General features: G+C 40.1%; 1 protein-coding gene and 1 non-coding gene across 5 annotated transcripts; one reads left to right on the top strand and one right to left on the bottom strand.

The window, feature by feature from the left end:
- Nucleotides 1-28: 28 nt before the first annotated feature.
- Nucleotides 29-13972, bottom strand: LOC137781509 (ceramide synthase 2-like). Of its 4 annotated transcripts, none has more exons than XM_068570304.1 (11): nt 13502-13972; nt 7863-8036; nt 7392-7509; nt 7179-7297; nt 5043-5100; nt 4758-4808; nt 4078-4170; nt 3336-3464; nt 2939-3045; nt 2683-2836; nt 29-1841 (listed from the first exon to the last, which is right to left on the bottom strand). In XM_068570304.1, exons 2-11 carry the CDS (start codon nt 8033-8035, stop codon nt 1692-1694), a joined length of 1152 nt encoding a protein of 383 aa, XP_068426405.1. In that variant the 5' UTR covers nt 8036; nt 13502-13972; the 3' UTR covers nt 29-1691. The 4 variants fall into 4 exon arrangements, with proteins under 4 accessions (XP_068426405.1, XP_068426407.1, XP_068426408.1 ...); XM_068570306.1 differs by lacking the exon at nt 13502-13972 and adding an exon at nt 13377-13427; XM_068570307.1 differs by lacking the exon at nt 13502-13972 and adding an exon at nt 13104-13191.
- trnat-agu (transfer RNA threonine (anticodon AGU)) lies at nt 2134-2207 on the top strand. The gene has a single exon. It is a non-coding gene; the product is annotated as a tRNA-Thr (tRNA).
- Nucleotides 13973-15214: the final 1242 nt, after the last annotated feature.

The raw sequence follows: 15214 nt of genomic DNA, 5'->3' as shown, positions 1-15214 counted from the left end.
TGGGTAAAAAAATGTGCTTTTATTGTGATTCATGATCTTTGCTTTTATTATTAATAACAATACTTAGGCATCATTGAACAACACAATAATAAAAAAAATACCACGGTAATTAGGACACAGCTGTTTCTTCTGTATCAGAGTAAGAGAGGTTGCTGGTTGGTCTGGGTTAGTAAAAAACAACGTGGTGGTGGAATGAGTGAGTTTGAAAGGGAGGTAATCTGTAAGGAAGTGGAGTGACTGATGGATGAGACAGTGGAGGGAGGAAAATACTGAGTTGGTGAAGACAGGAAAGAGTGATGAGTGACCATGAAGACAGGAGAGAGAGCTTCCCATACATTACAGATAAGGCACTTAACATACAAACAACTTTAAAGCATAACAACAAAACAGGAACATTAATTTCTTGAATCCTCGTGAGTCTCGTGAGTTTACCTCCTTAACATCAAATAACAACACCTGTAAAACCAGTTTCATAAACACAATCATACTTAAAATCATTCACTTAGATCAACATTTAAAACTCTAACCCAGGTTAACAAACATAACTCAGGCTACAAGGCAGTGAATTGAAGAAATCTGGCCCCCATTAGTAAGCTCTGGAAATCTTTAGTCTGTCCCATTTTAATCGAACAACCCACCTTTGCAAAGATTATATTGAGTCATCGGTTTACAGCGAGTGGCAGCGTCAGTGCGATTCACAACACAACTGGATCAAACAGCTTCAGCCAAACCAGAAACGCAAAAACATTCAGCTCCGTCAAAAACTAGCAGGAAGCTGAGATTTGTATTGCAGTGTTTGTGCTGAGCACTCGTTTCTGGGTATTTCTTACTGTTCAGACCGCGAAGAATTGAGAATGATAACCTTTGCAGGTCAGTTGTTTCTTTTGGAACAAAGAATTTTAAATAATGAGATTTGCTGGTTTAAGAATAAAACATGGATTAAAACAAGAAAGCAAGATGTTATTTATGTTTAGAGAAAGAACTGACACCAAATTTACTCCTTAAACCTTAAAAGGCAGACAGATTTATAAATGGCACAGGCCGCATTAGGGGGCCGAGGCACGGAGGCCCCCTGCACGCTATTACAGTGTAGCAGAGACACTGTGTGTTTGTGCAAAGACGTTGCAACAGCTGAACACTTGTGTAATTGCATAGAAAGAAATTTAGGGAATGCCCTATTGTCTGGTTTTCTCTTTTGTTCTTTATATTAGAAAAAAAAAGATGCAACGAAATACAGCAACACAAGATTAAAGCATAACGCTTTATTTTTAATGGCATTTTAACAGCCATAAGCTGTCTCTAAGGCACACAGAACACGGAAAGCGAGGAAGAAGCACCATCACCCCCCTCCTCCATTTTCTCCCCTGTCTCTTTGAATTTTTTGGACTTACATACTGATCGACGACACATTTTTGTCTCATGTCAAAGCTCAACGGCCTAGTCACTTAATGTAGTGTGTATCATCTGCCGGACCTCTGTGCCCTCTAAAAGGACGAATGCGTTTTTGTGTTGTGCAAAAGTAACAGTGTCAAATTTCCTCAGAATACCTGCTGTTCTTGATTTTAGGGGAATGACTCCCCCCCAACCTATAATCTTTTCTTCTTTCTCACTCTTTTCGTCTCTCCCTCCTGCTCCCCTACCGAGGGCTATGAGTCCGTCTCACATTTGTTCGTCCTGACACTTGTTTGCTTTCACTCTGTCTTGCTGTGGTTGTTGTTGTGGACCGTGTGACCGTTCTGTACCGGCCCATTCTTCTTCATGTGTTTGATATCCTCCTCTACCTCCTCCTCTTCTGATTCATCTGTTTCATCTTTGTCACTCCTTTCATCGTCCACTTTTTCCTGAAAAACAATCAAAAAAAGAGTCAGAAATGTGTCAATAAATCAATGCTCAAAGTCTCCTGGAGCTCTGGCCAGTGTCAGAACAAACTTAACCTGTAAAATGACATGGATTTTAATATTCCTATATTACTTCCATGGCACTTCAACATGTCAACTAACATAATTATTTTTCTTTCAAGGGGAACATCAAAGTATGTATTGGTGCAGAAACAAACTGTATAAGCATTGTGTGGCGCCAGGCGCTACATCAAGTCTGATATATTGTCTCAAGTGATGTCACTTTCTTTACATCGGCACTGTGGCTTAGTTGGTTAAAGTGCCTGTTTAGTAAACAGGAGATCCTGGGTTCAAATCCCAGCGGTGCCTTTGGGCTGGCTGTAGCTCAGGGGGATGAGTGGTTGCCACGAGCTAGCCCCCCCTCACATGTCGAAGTGTCTCTGAGCACAACACTCAACCCCTTGGTACTGCCCCCCCAACCAAGGATGGGTCAAATGCACAGAAGAAATTTAATAATGTGCATGTTTCTTTTTCTTTCTTTTTTTAATTTGGGTGTGTGGAGTTAGAAGCAAGTGCTCCTCCTTGACCTCTGTAGCCTGCTCCTTGGAGACATTAACTGCTATTGGCATAAAACACCCAAATCTCCAAAAAAAACTGTCAGTGATTGAGTTGTATTGTGGATAATGTAGACACCAAGTTTTGGACAAGTAAGAAAGATGCATATAATACAAAGGCTGATATCTCTGGGTATGCTTGTGAGATTTTGATCCTTTAGAAATGTTTAAGATTAATTTGAGGGAAACCCGAATATTGAACTTTGTATTAGATTTGATTGTCTGCTTACATTGTGGGTGAGGAAGCGGATTGCTATGCGTATGATGAGGACAGCCCAAAAGATATGAAGACACTGCAGAACCATCAAAAGTCCATTGAAGAAGTAGTAGCCAAAGAAGGGTTCATAGATGGTCACCGGGTAAACCCAAGTACAGTAAATAATCCTGAAATAGAGATAGAGAGGATCATGGGCAAGGTAACTTAAATAACATACAGGTGAATATTACAATAATATGTCGACACAACTGTTTAAAATGTGTGTGTACCAAAAGGGAAAGATGACCAGCCGAGTGATAATGAAGATTGCAGCAAATACAATGAAGATGTAGTTACAGGCATTTCGCCACCCAGCATAGTTGAACATCTTTGCTGACTGTCAGGGGAAGAAAGAAAGAGTTTAATAGGTCTGTTGCAGATGCATATGTAATGTTTGTTTCCTGAATGAAAATGGTAGTCGGTTTGCCTCTTTTCAACCAAAGATGACCTAAGTGTAGTTTTCTCCACAAGGTGGCAGTGTGTGTCTAAATGTATCTAATTTATTGCACTCAGTGTGAACAAATCTTGCAGGGACAAGAGGTGGTGATGATAATTCATACTTGCCCGATTAATATATGTTTGCTTGTGTACTAATCAAAATAATATAAATGTATGAATGGCCTTTACCTCAAGAAAGTAATCGGAGGAGTCGTGAACCAGCATGATGAGAGTTCCAGCACGGATGTAGTTAACGCACCAGGAGAAGCTGATGAGGAGGATGGTCGCCACATGGTGAACGATTTGCTCCTTGAAGTCCTAAAGAGCAAAAGGAGACATGGTTGTTCTGACAAAAGGATAATGTTGGGAATACATATTTTTGTCACATATTTTAAGCGTGTGTGTGTGTGAGAGAGTCAACATTTGTGAGTGTGAGTGAGTTAGAAGTGGTAAACTCTGCTTATGAAGCATCTAGGTTTGAATAATCTTTTCAGAGGTGTCTTTTTTGCAAGATTTTCTCCCACTACGCTCAGCTGACCCTGGCTGTGCAAAGTCCAAACACTCACTCACACAAACGTTCACACACACACACACACACACACACACACACACACACACACACACACACACACACACACACACACACACACACACACACACACACACACAGACATACAAACGCACGTGTAACAACAGTCTAATGTCCAGCCAGGTGTCAAGTTGTTCAGAGAGTAAGAACAGACTTTGTCTTCCTCTCACTTACAGTGAATCATGTTGAATAACCATATAAATGTGGAACATAAAATGCTGTTTCTGTGGACTATATTTGTTTTCCATTATCAATTACTGCTGTGTATCTGTTCCTTCTGTTACCGTTAAAGTGTTGTTTTATACTACCTGAACTGAAGAAGAGATCAATAAATTCACTCACTTTGCGTTTGACATCAGAAGCCACACTGAAGAGCAAAGAGCTGTAGAAACCCAGCTCAATCATATAGTACCAATACTGAGATGGGAGGAGAGTCTGAAGAAGAGGAAACAGAGCTTTACTTTCAAAATCAATACACCAATTTGAACAAAACTATAATGGGAACTAGGGCTTCAATGAGCCATCATCACTATTACTGATTGATATTATTATCTGTATTCTCTTGATCAATTCATTAATAGTTTGGTCAATAATAATGTTTAAAAATAGTGAAAAATGTTCATTATAAGTCCTCAGAGCCTTGGCAGAGACATACAAAAAGCTTATTTTGTATGGCCAAGACTCCAAAAGTCAATCATATTTAGTTAATTATTACAGAAGAGAGTGACCAACTGATGTATCTTTGCATTTATGTTGAAGAAATTAATTAAATGATGAGCCGATTTTCGAATATTATATTGTTTGGGACTCTATATTTGGACTGTGTCTTTTGATTTGTGTCAAATTTAAGACGTATTTATACCACAAAGAATGCAATTATATACCCATTTCACAGTTATACCAGTCAAAAAATAGTGTCCTCCAATCCGGAAATTATTTAGCATTTTCTGCGCTTCTGATTTTCTATTTTTCCTCAGGTACCCTGGTGCATTCAGTGTACATTGGCCATCCCAATGACTTACCAACACAGGGAAACCTTGCCACATCTCCTTCAGGTCATACAGCCAAGGTTTCTGGAACGAGATATGCGATTTGAATGAGACATCAAAGCTCAACAGGTGTATTACTAACTCAGCAATGAGTTAGTGCTGCCCTTCTGACTGTGCAAGACGTGAGGTTATCACAGCAAAAACAGACTGAGTACTGTGGAAACCGCCATGTCACAATGACAGGGCAGATGACGAATGAGCATGGAGACATACAGAGACATGAGGAGGAGAGGTCGAGGTTAACATGGCAGTACTCACATCGATGAGGGCGGCCAGGCCAGCAATGAAAGCAAGAAGGTAAAAGGTAAATCTCCAACTGCAAGAGAACACACACACACACACACACATACAAACAAACTTTCTACTCAGTCAATGGGGAAAAGACGATAGACGCATTTTCTACCAGCAGACACATGAACACATCACAAACACACAGTCCCAAACACATAAGAATGCCAGAATGAAATGCCAGGCTGAATGAACAGCGAGGAAAAATCTGGTGAATGGCACTAAGAATGTCAAATCAGGACACACACACACACGGACAGCCAAACACGTGCTCTCACACAATGAGCGCTGTCAGACAGTTTCCTGCCAGGGAATCCGGTAACAGGGACAGTGAGGGGGTCATTCTCGCTGCAGCCTTGAGTACAGGTGTAGAGGGGATTTCACAGCAGAAGAGACAAACAGTACAAAGAAGAGACACAGAGTGTAAGTGATACACCAGTGGGGAAAGTAAGGGAGAGTAACAGAAAGCCGGTTGTGTGCACACAAACAACAAATTGATTCAAAAGCGAAATGTGATACCTCGCACGGCAAAAGACTCATCAAAACCGGGGAGCGACAGTCACATGCACACAAGCGTCATATGAAGAAAGTCAATTGGCTTACATAATGTCATTCACACACATGGACATCACAATGATTTCTCTTCTTGCAGATTAAAGGGTCACTTCACTATATTTTTCAAAGATTCTGGCCTCCACGACAAAATGAGAAGTCATGTTGAGACAAATCCTCAGCGAGTGTTCCTATTAATGTGAATAACTCAGAACACACTGTCAACACTTTTATTGGATGACAAAATCAATATCAGCTGATGGAGTTGTCCAGTTGTTGTGGAATGTAAATGTTGCAGGTGGTTCAGAGCCCTTTAAGCACTCATGAGTTGAAGGATAGATTCCTATTTTTCAAAGTCGGTGCCCATATGTACGGAGTAACATGACATATCTTTATGTCCAGTATGACTAGGAGGAACTGTTACAACAAGCCTATGGGCCTTTATGGGCATCTGACTTGTTTTAACATGCAAACCAATCCTTTAACGTTGAAGCGCTAATAAAACATTTCCAAGCAATTGAGCAATCCCATCTACTGCCGGAAATCATGTGATCTATTCAAACGCTCCGGGACAGCAACCTTATGTTTTTTTAAACTGCTGTTGCCAACTTCAAGAATGATTTTTACAGGGACTATTCCTTTAATTCCAGTGAAAACTGTTTACAACGACAGTATTTCTTCTAGTAATTTGGGTGAACTGACTCTTTAGGTGGTGTAAAAACGTTATGGCTCTGTCGACACACGTGAATATGACAATGTCACTACAGAGAAGTTATACATTGAGCACAACACATGGAGTGGAGTAATGCATTAACAAATCCTATTTGTCTCCATGCACTGCCTGTTTGTCAGTCCTGGTCATGCTAACAGTTATACTATCTGTTGCTGTTTATGGCACTCTTTAAGATGGTTATTTGTAGTACTGCTCAGATATTCTAAGTGTCATCTGTTAACACAGTGTGAATCCTGCCAGCTTACACTAGCTAGTCTCATTAGCCTTGTTTTATCAGGTGATCGTGCTGTTGACTTAACTCAGTTAATGCTCCCACATAAATATAACCCACACTGGTGACAGAGCCCCTGTTGCAGAGGACCTGTGGTAATGAGTGTGGGTAAATGGATTTGTGTGTGTGAGACAGAAGAGTCGGGGCTACAGTCATGGTAGCAGCAGAGTGACATTATAATGGGTGCATGTTAAAAATAGAGGGCTACTTTTGCCCTCAGATATGTACTCATATAGCCAGAGGAACACCAGCTGTTAGCAGCTGCTTCAACCTGAGCCATAACTCTATAGACATGTGTATGTATATATGTGTGTATATATATGTGTGTGTATATATATGTGTGTGTGTATATATATATATATATATATATATATATATATATATATATATATATATATATATATATATATATATATGTATATATATGAATATATATACATATATATATATATATATATATTTATATATATATATATATATATATATTTATATTTATATATATATATAATATATATAAATATTTAAAACGTGTGTGTGTGCGGCTGTTTACCTGGCCTCTCGAAACTTTTTTAGCAAACTCGGTCTGTCCTGGTTCCTTCGTCTTCTGAACCATCGCTGCACTTGTCTTCCTGAAAAGCCGGTCTGCTGGCAAAGACTTGCTATTGAAGTCTGGCACAAAGAGATCCAATTTAATTATTCAATTACCTGACCAAACACACAGCACAACTCTGTATTTTTAAAGTAGGTACGTTCAAACATGTACCTGTGTGGGGGTTTTGGAAATGTTACAGTAGTAGGAATCAAGTGTGGGGTTATGAGGGACTTTGAGCCGCACCGTCTCCTTCACCCCGAGCAGAGAAGCCAGGGGTGTAGCCACTGTCCTGCAATCACAACATGGTTGTAAATATTAAAAGGAGATGAAATGGAGCGAATTTACAGTACGAGCTGCAATCAGGGAAAGTCTTTTAATTTGTGAGAAATTAAATTTGAGGCAAACAAAGGATATGTATAATGGATAAATATAATAAAATAAAATAAAACTAATTCAAGGTCAGAGAGATACTGATTTACTGGGCAAACTAAATGAGAAAGAAACGGATGAGAAGACAGCATTCAAATTAAAAAGATAAGAGGCTGGGCAGAAACATGTTCAAATACAGAGGAAGCGACTGTTTAAATAAATAACCAACGACTTAGATCAGGGGCAAAGATATTTAGTGACAGATGGACTGACCTTTCAAAGATCTGACGGATAATGAGGAATATCAGGGCAATGGGCAGCGCCACCCACAAGTCGTGGGCTTTAGCGTATACCCGTCCATCGCGATCTTCCAGGTCGGCCCAGCCCAGGCCCTTTGGAAACCACCGCCGCTCCTGCCAGAACCACTCGCTCAGCCCCGACAGCATCCTGCAACACGGGAGACACAAGGAGTCAGCACCAACTCTATGCGTATAGAAGGTTGTAAAGCTCAAGACCCAAGATACACAAGTTGTAGAGGCCGAATCCACACCCAGAAAAATACTGTTCCACCTAAAATCTGAATTCATAAACTATAGGTCTATAGGTTTGTTTAAGGGCTTTAGGGCAGCAGATATGCGGGTTTGGCTGTAGGGGAAGACATCTGTGATTGGGAATGTTTGCTACCATGCTATTAAGGGAACTAGATGATGACACTAAAGTTTTTCTCTCACTGGAAGCCTGCCTATTGGTTTTTCCTAATGCATATAACAGAACACAAGCAGCATGTTGGGAGTTCAGCTGAGGAGGCCAACGTGAGGGAGGAGAAATCAGACCAACAACTGAGCTTTGTGCTTTAACACCAGGACTGTTGAGAGCAGCTGTGACTGTTTAGAGAGTACAGAGATGAACATTGCTGCTGCTAAGTTTAGGGAGTGGCAGAGAAAGAGAGTAAAAGGAGTGGCGCTAAGGGAGAACTAGCGGCTGAGAGATGTGAGTCATGATTCATCCATATGTGCAGAGCAGCGAAGGCGCCCACACACTCCATCTCTGGAGTCCCATTGCAGATTGACAGTAACTCCCCTTCTCCCCACTTTAGCTGTAAATGGCAGAGCCCTGTAACTTCTTCATTTATACTCTTATCCCCAACCTGCTGCTCCCCACCAATAATCCAGAAGGATTCCTTCTTTGGCCTGGAGAGCCATGTGCAATGCCCCCCTCCCCTCCCTTGACTTTATCTTGGATGTAAAGGTCTGGTATAGGTTTGCAGAAAGAGAAGCAGTGTGGTTCAAAACTTTGCTCAGGACTTCTAAACAAAGTAACAGTGTGTTTAGTGCAAATAGGTTAAAATCATTAAAATTTCTAAACAATCACTTACATTAACAAATAATCTACTGATTACTTCATTGATTAAGCGTTTGCTTAACAAAATGTCAAAAGAAAAGAAACACTTTCCTAGATCCCAAAGGTGATTTCTTCACACTGAATTTCTTCTGACCAATAGAATAAAACCCCATGGTATTTAGATTATTTTCATTAAAAACTAACAAAAACACCAAAAAGTCACATTTAAAACGCCAGAACCAGAGTATTGTGACTTAATTCACTATATAATATATTTTTGTTTTGTTTATCGATAGACTTATCAAAATATCCCCTAATCGCTTCAACTTTACAAAAGTTGCAAAATCTTAATACAAAGAGACGCACGTGGACTTGAACCTACATGTTGGTAACATTTTGATTTAAATGTGACAAAAGAATAAGTTTGCCTGATCTCAGACAGAATTGTCAACTCGTTTCACTCTGTCCACTCAAACTCGGCTGAGTGGGCGGTTCTAAAGGTCTGGACTCAGAAAATCTGATCAGATATGATTATTGGTAATAGTTTTACAGACACACTTTGGTCGGTATCAAAAAAGCCCTCATCTTTGTCTTGAGTTGCAATTTATTCAGATCAGCCCTTGGAATTTCCCTTCATTAAGTTACAGATCAAACACATTGCTGCTCTGACACTGTCCATGAGACAATGTTGTGCTTCACTGTGTTGGTTATTTTCCACATCATGTCATGTTAGTCATAGCCCCGTTTCCTGTTGCAACAGCACGGCTGGCCGAGCACCGGGCTTTCCTCTCTCTCCCTGTCTCTCTCTCTACCCGTCTCTCTCCTAACCACAGGTGGTGGTGGATGGGAAGGGTGACATATTTTTCCCAGTTATTTTGCCAACTCTTCCACTTCAGTAGCACAACATCTCACTTCTCCTGGTGTGTCCTTACTACTCTCATGCTCTGCTGAACAGCTTGTTTGTGTGCATGTTTGGCTTTGTAAGAAACAGTGTGATCTAACCAAAAATAGATCCCGAAATGAGTAAAAATAAAATAGTTCAGGTAGACTCTGTTGACTTCTCGCTGTATTAAATGATTCTTGTTTATAACAACCGACTATAAACCATGCGAAAGTGTACTCATGCTAAACATACAAGCATACACAGACATACAACAATAAACAATCATATTTACTTGCAACTAAACAAGGAAAACATATGTATATTTTGTATCACTGATGCGTGAAGGCGATTTATAATGAGGGTTTTTTATTTTAGGGTTTCTAGTTGAGATAATCTACTGAATTCAGCACATTAAGGCGCTTTCCCTGCTCAGCTTTCCTTAAAACACATCCCATTGGCCCACTGGATCACATGACCAGACTCTGACCATTTCAAAGGTCCAATAAAAACAAAGGATGCCTCTGGCAGGGGAGGGAGAAAGGAAGTTTACTGTCTGCGCTCTATTCCTCACTATGAACATATAGTTCATAGTGAGGAATATTTAGATAATGTACACATACTGCCACCATACTAAGGGAGCACTTCACCTTTGACTCTGCACAGATTAATAACTTTGTATGGAGTTTTACAGTAACCTAACAGAACACTTTGTTTATCTGAATGATATGAGACTGAATCGACAAGAGGAATACAAGTCATGAGACAGTTGCAGTGAGTCACTCAAAACACACCATCTATGTGCACCCAATTACTCATATCCATCCATACTTAAGCGGTTCACTCAGAGCTGAGTAATTCAAACCACAACTTTTTTAAAGGACTAGGAGACGGACCGCTGCGACGTCGTACACTTGAGAGCTCAAAGTCGATCTCAGAATCTCAAGCTGGAAGGTTTGATAAGTCAGTGACATAACGACACATTGACTACAAGCTCATATCACAACTGGTCATAAAACAAAGAAGGAAAAAAGACACTTAGTCATTCAGCAGTAAGCAGTCTTGAATTATTTCTTGGCCTTAAACTTTACAGTAGTTCAAATCAGATTTGAAATATTGCATAGACAGGAAAATCGACACTTTGTGAGTACTGCAGTAAAGATTTGTCAGGGGCTGATTGTGAGCATTTAATGTGTTCAGATTCAGGTTTTCATATTCCTTGATCAGAGTAAAATAATTTTAGCTAAATTTAGATTAGATTTTATTTTGCTGTTTTTTTATTTTTATGTATTAATTTAAGAGGAGATTAAACAAGTTTGGGAAAATAAGAACCTTTTTTTGTTTAAAAAGTTGTTGCGTTCATTACTGTGAGGTAATTGAATAAGTACAATGAGGAATCAGTGTCACAACTCAGGTATCATATTAGCACTAGAATAATAAGATTAGAAATAATACCCAGCTCTAAGCCTGAGGTATTGGACTGATGTAATTATCCCTCAGTAATGCCGTTCACGACTGATGTGAAGGATTTTTCTGCAACAATGAAGAAGACAATAAACCAGTAATAAAACATTTGACTGATGACTCTGTTTTGCAAATTGACTGTGATGTTGTAGTAAAATTATGTCATGAGCCATCTTTTATAACGGAACTGATAACTTTTAAGGCATTTAATTAATATGCTATGTGGTGTCTCATGAAGCTGAAAGGATTATTCAATCAATGAATTTACAAAAGAAATTGAGCTACTGTTTTGTTTTAGTCATTTTTTCTTATTAATAATTATACATATCTACTGTTTCCAGCTTCTCACTAGTAAGTATATCTACCTTCTAAACTGAGAACATTAATTGATTGTGGTCTAACATGCAGCCTCAGTTTGCATATCACCGTACAAACTTTGACATCCTGAATGCATATTGTGAGATGAAGTGTCAGTTCAGGAGGCTGGCCTGCTCTCGGCATACAGTTATTCAGCTTTAACTCGGGTCATGCGTTGGACATTTTCAGGTTGAATCAGACACATCCTTCTCATTTTACACGTTCCTCTGGATCTCGGTTTGACCCAAAACAGTCTATGGTAATTTGTGCTAAAGTACAAGATACAGTGGTTACGCAAACACCGAGATTGCGAAAATTGATATAATGCAAGTGGGAGAAAATGCCAAATCGTCCCAAAAGCAGACAGACAGAAAAAAGACCCGTTTTACCACTGTTATTCAATCATGTTCTTCATATTTCTTATATCCAAAAGAAAGTCAATTTCAATACATTTGACACTGATCTGTGACTCTCATGAATTATTAATGATGAGATTCAATCAGTCTGCAGACTGATTTGAATAGGCCTATTCGGGAGGTGTGAAGGTAATATTGTCATGTTGATTTTCCTAAATTCTCACTGGCTTCAGGCTCATTATTCCCTTTGAATAAGTAAAGTTAGCTTGCCCAGAGCAATTAGATGCCCCCTGGGTATATGTGAGGCTATTATTTCTGTAGCGTCTAAACTCTAAATGCTAATGATTTGTGTCTTCAAGTGAATTACTCATTAGACAGTGAACAGAGCTGAAGAAGTATAAGCTGTAATCATTGACAGGTGATAGTTGAAGTTATTTTCTGTCCAGATTAAGGAGAGATAAACTAAAATCTAAAGATGTTGTCACGGTTCTGTGGAGCTAACATAATGTTTGACCTGGATACAGAGCTTCCATTAATAAGAGGGTTTCTCTTCCCCGTGAATTATTCAGTAAGTCTTTGAAATTGACAATCGCAGAGTATCCTATAGTCTGAGGAACAATAACTTTCATCATTTATTAATATGCCAATCATCATTTCGATGAATTGTTCTATGAAACTATGACCCTGATCCCAAAACCTACACTTTACAATTATCAGAGACAGGCTGAAAATTGAGAAGCTGGAACAATCAAATGCTCAAATACTATGCTATTATAATGTCATAGATTTGCATTAAGCTGAGATGGTGATTTTCATCTGGTTCAACATAACAACACTATTCCCATCATATTCATCAATACTTCCTGTCACTTAGTCTAAACCCTATCTCAATTTAAGATAGATTTATTATCATACAATCTTTGATACGCTTGTGTTCTTTGTACCTGTGGTGTTCATACAAGCCAAAGCGTAGCTATCCAATAAGGGGAAGACGTCAGAGGAGAAGCTAAGTGAAAACCACAATGGTAGCATCAGGAGGGAGGTCCCAAACTAAAATAAATCACTGTTATTAAAAACAAACAGACATGATATAAAATGTTCTACACGTGCTCTCACCCGGAGCCTTTTATCTGTATATCCGTGGTGTGGCTGGTCTGCTTTGTGATGATTTGACCTAATGTGATGCTAGTTAGCAAACTTTAAAAACCGACCCACCACGGGGCCACGCGCGAGGCTTTCCCGTGTCTTCATGCGGTCTCCATGTGACACAACCATCAACGTTTACGACTGACTTTCATATAGCTGGCTTAGTTACAACAGTAACCCAACATTCGCGTATTGTTTTGCCATTAAAATACCTGCAGGGACACGTTTCTTATATTGTATTACCAGATTTCTAGATGATTGCGTGATGACGTCAGCGTGAAGTAAAGGATGGGAGCGTGCGCCCGCTGTTAACGCGAAGATACACGAATAACGTCGGCTCTACGACATAAAAGTGAAACGGTACTTACTTTGCTGTTCGTCCTCGCAGTGGAGCGTGAAACACGGCTTGCGATTAAAAAATATTCTTTTGTATTGTTCCACCAAGTCGTCCCAGGTACCCACCTCGCGAGCTAACTAGCTAAAAAAAAAAACCTAACGGTCCTGTTGAGAGCAGCGTTGGGATCCAAGTTTAGCATCCGCTCAGATTTTTACACCTTTTCATGACGTGCAAAGTTGGTTTCACCTCGTAATAACGACACTGATAGGGAGCAAAACACATAAAAGTCCCCCAGGTGGGAGAATGCGTGAGATGCTGCAATGCGACCCCCAATGTAGCCCACCCCCGCCCCAACAAATGTTCAGTCTATGTTTTCCCTTTACGTCGTCTCCCGACCAATCTCCCCCCTCTGGTGTGTCTCTGTGAGTCTGCGGGGTCTGTCCGGGTGTCGGGCCGGGCGGAGGCGGAGGACGGGCCGGCACGAGAGCGGAGCGAGAGGAGCCGACAGAAGGAGGAGTGAGGGGATAACGGAGAGGGAGGGACGCAGATGACGTCCGAGCACATGAGAGCGGCTGGCTGACACACTCGACTCGCGCGCGCGCGCGCGCACACACACACACACACACACACACACACACACACACACACACACACACACACACACGCACACACACACGCACACGCCAGACATCCGCGTTTTGTTTCCGCTCTGAGAAAAGTTTTACCCCTCTATCTTGTGTAAATGGGAGCTGAGTTCCTTTTTGTCGGGTCACAGACCGTCATTTTCTTTTATGTGTTCATGAATGATAACGCTGTTTCTTTTTCTCGGGTCACAGCGTTGGGCCCAGCTTTACTGGAGCTGACCTGTAACCTCATTGTTTTGCAAATCTCGCATAACGTACGGATTTACTCAAACTCCTAATATATCCATATTATCCACATTGGCTGAATGCAGAAGATGGTGTATTAATTGTTGTAATTATGTAGCATGGCAATATAATTATGTTTTGGGGCTATTTGTCATCCTTTTGCCTTCCACAGAATCAAATTGTTTATCGTATATATTTTGGGGGTATTTAACTGCCCCTCAGAGCCACTGGCTGACACCTACTTTGTGATGAAACAGTAATGTCCCCTCAAATTATCTCCTGCCACGAGAAAGGTGTTGGTGAGTTAATAAAATAGGTTATAATTCAACCAATATTTTCTTAATCTTAAAAAAAAAACAAGTGACTTTTTTTAACTTTTTAAACAAACAAAACAAAGCATTTCCAAGTGTTTTCCTTTGCAGGGCAGTTTAAGTCTAAGTGGAGTAAGTCTACCGTGCTATCCTCGAAACCCATCATGAACTATAAAAAAATAAAAAGCTTGTGAGGGCGCATGCTGACCTTTCAAGGTCTGACTAGCCTCGAGCCTGTAAAAGAGCTCAGCCCTGATAGTGACAGTTTGCACTTTTACAACGGGTTCACATGGACAAAGTCAGTGAGATGATATGCCCCTCATATGAAGCCGAGAGGCTCCATTTGTGACCTGTAGGCTATATTATACATATAGCCTACAGGTCTTGCTTTCGTCTGTTGCTAATCTCAATCAATATTGTTATACACCTCATGATATCTCCTTATTGGAATTTGCATATGAAACTCTGTACTCACAATACAATTACATCTGCACATCTGGACAATCAGTATGTCAATGTTTTCATTCTTTAGCTGAGTGTTACAAGAGCAAAGAAATTCAAAAA

The sequence above is a fragment of the Clinocottus analis genome, unplaced genomic scaffold (genome assembly GCF_023055335.1).
Source record: "Clinocottus analis isolate CAN_PGR_092001 unplaced genomic scaffold, fCliAna1.0.p SCAF_9, whole genome shotgun sequence".
NCBI classification, from domain to species: domain Eukaryota; kingdom Metazoa; phylum Chordata; class Actinopteri; order Perciformes; family Cottidae; genus Clinocottus; species Clinocottus analis.
The sequence above is the reverse complement of the archived record's forward strand: the minus strand, read 5'-3'. Positions and strand labels throughout refer to the sequence as shown.

Excerpts from the sequence above, each read along its gene's own strand:
- LOC137781509 (XM_068570304.1), bottom strand. The coding sequence starts at position 8,035 with ATGCTGTCGGGGCTGAGCGAGTGGTTCTGGCAGGAGCGGCGGTGGTTT. Across the intron at positions 5,101-7,178 it reads AAAAAGTTTCGAGAGGCCAG|TTGGAGATTTACCTTTTACC; the intron begins GTAAACAGCCGC and ends GTTCTCTTGCAG. Across the intron at positions 3,465-4,077 it reads CTTCTGATGTCAAACGCAAA|GACTTCAAGGAGCAAATCGT; the intron begins GTGAGTGAATTT and ends TTTGCTCTTTAG.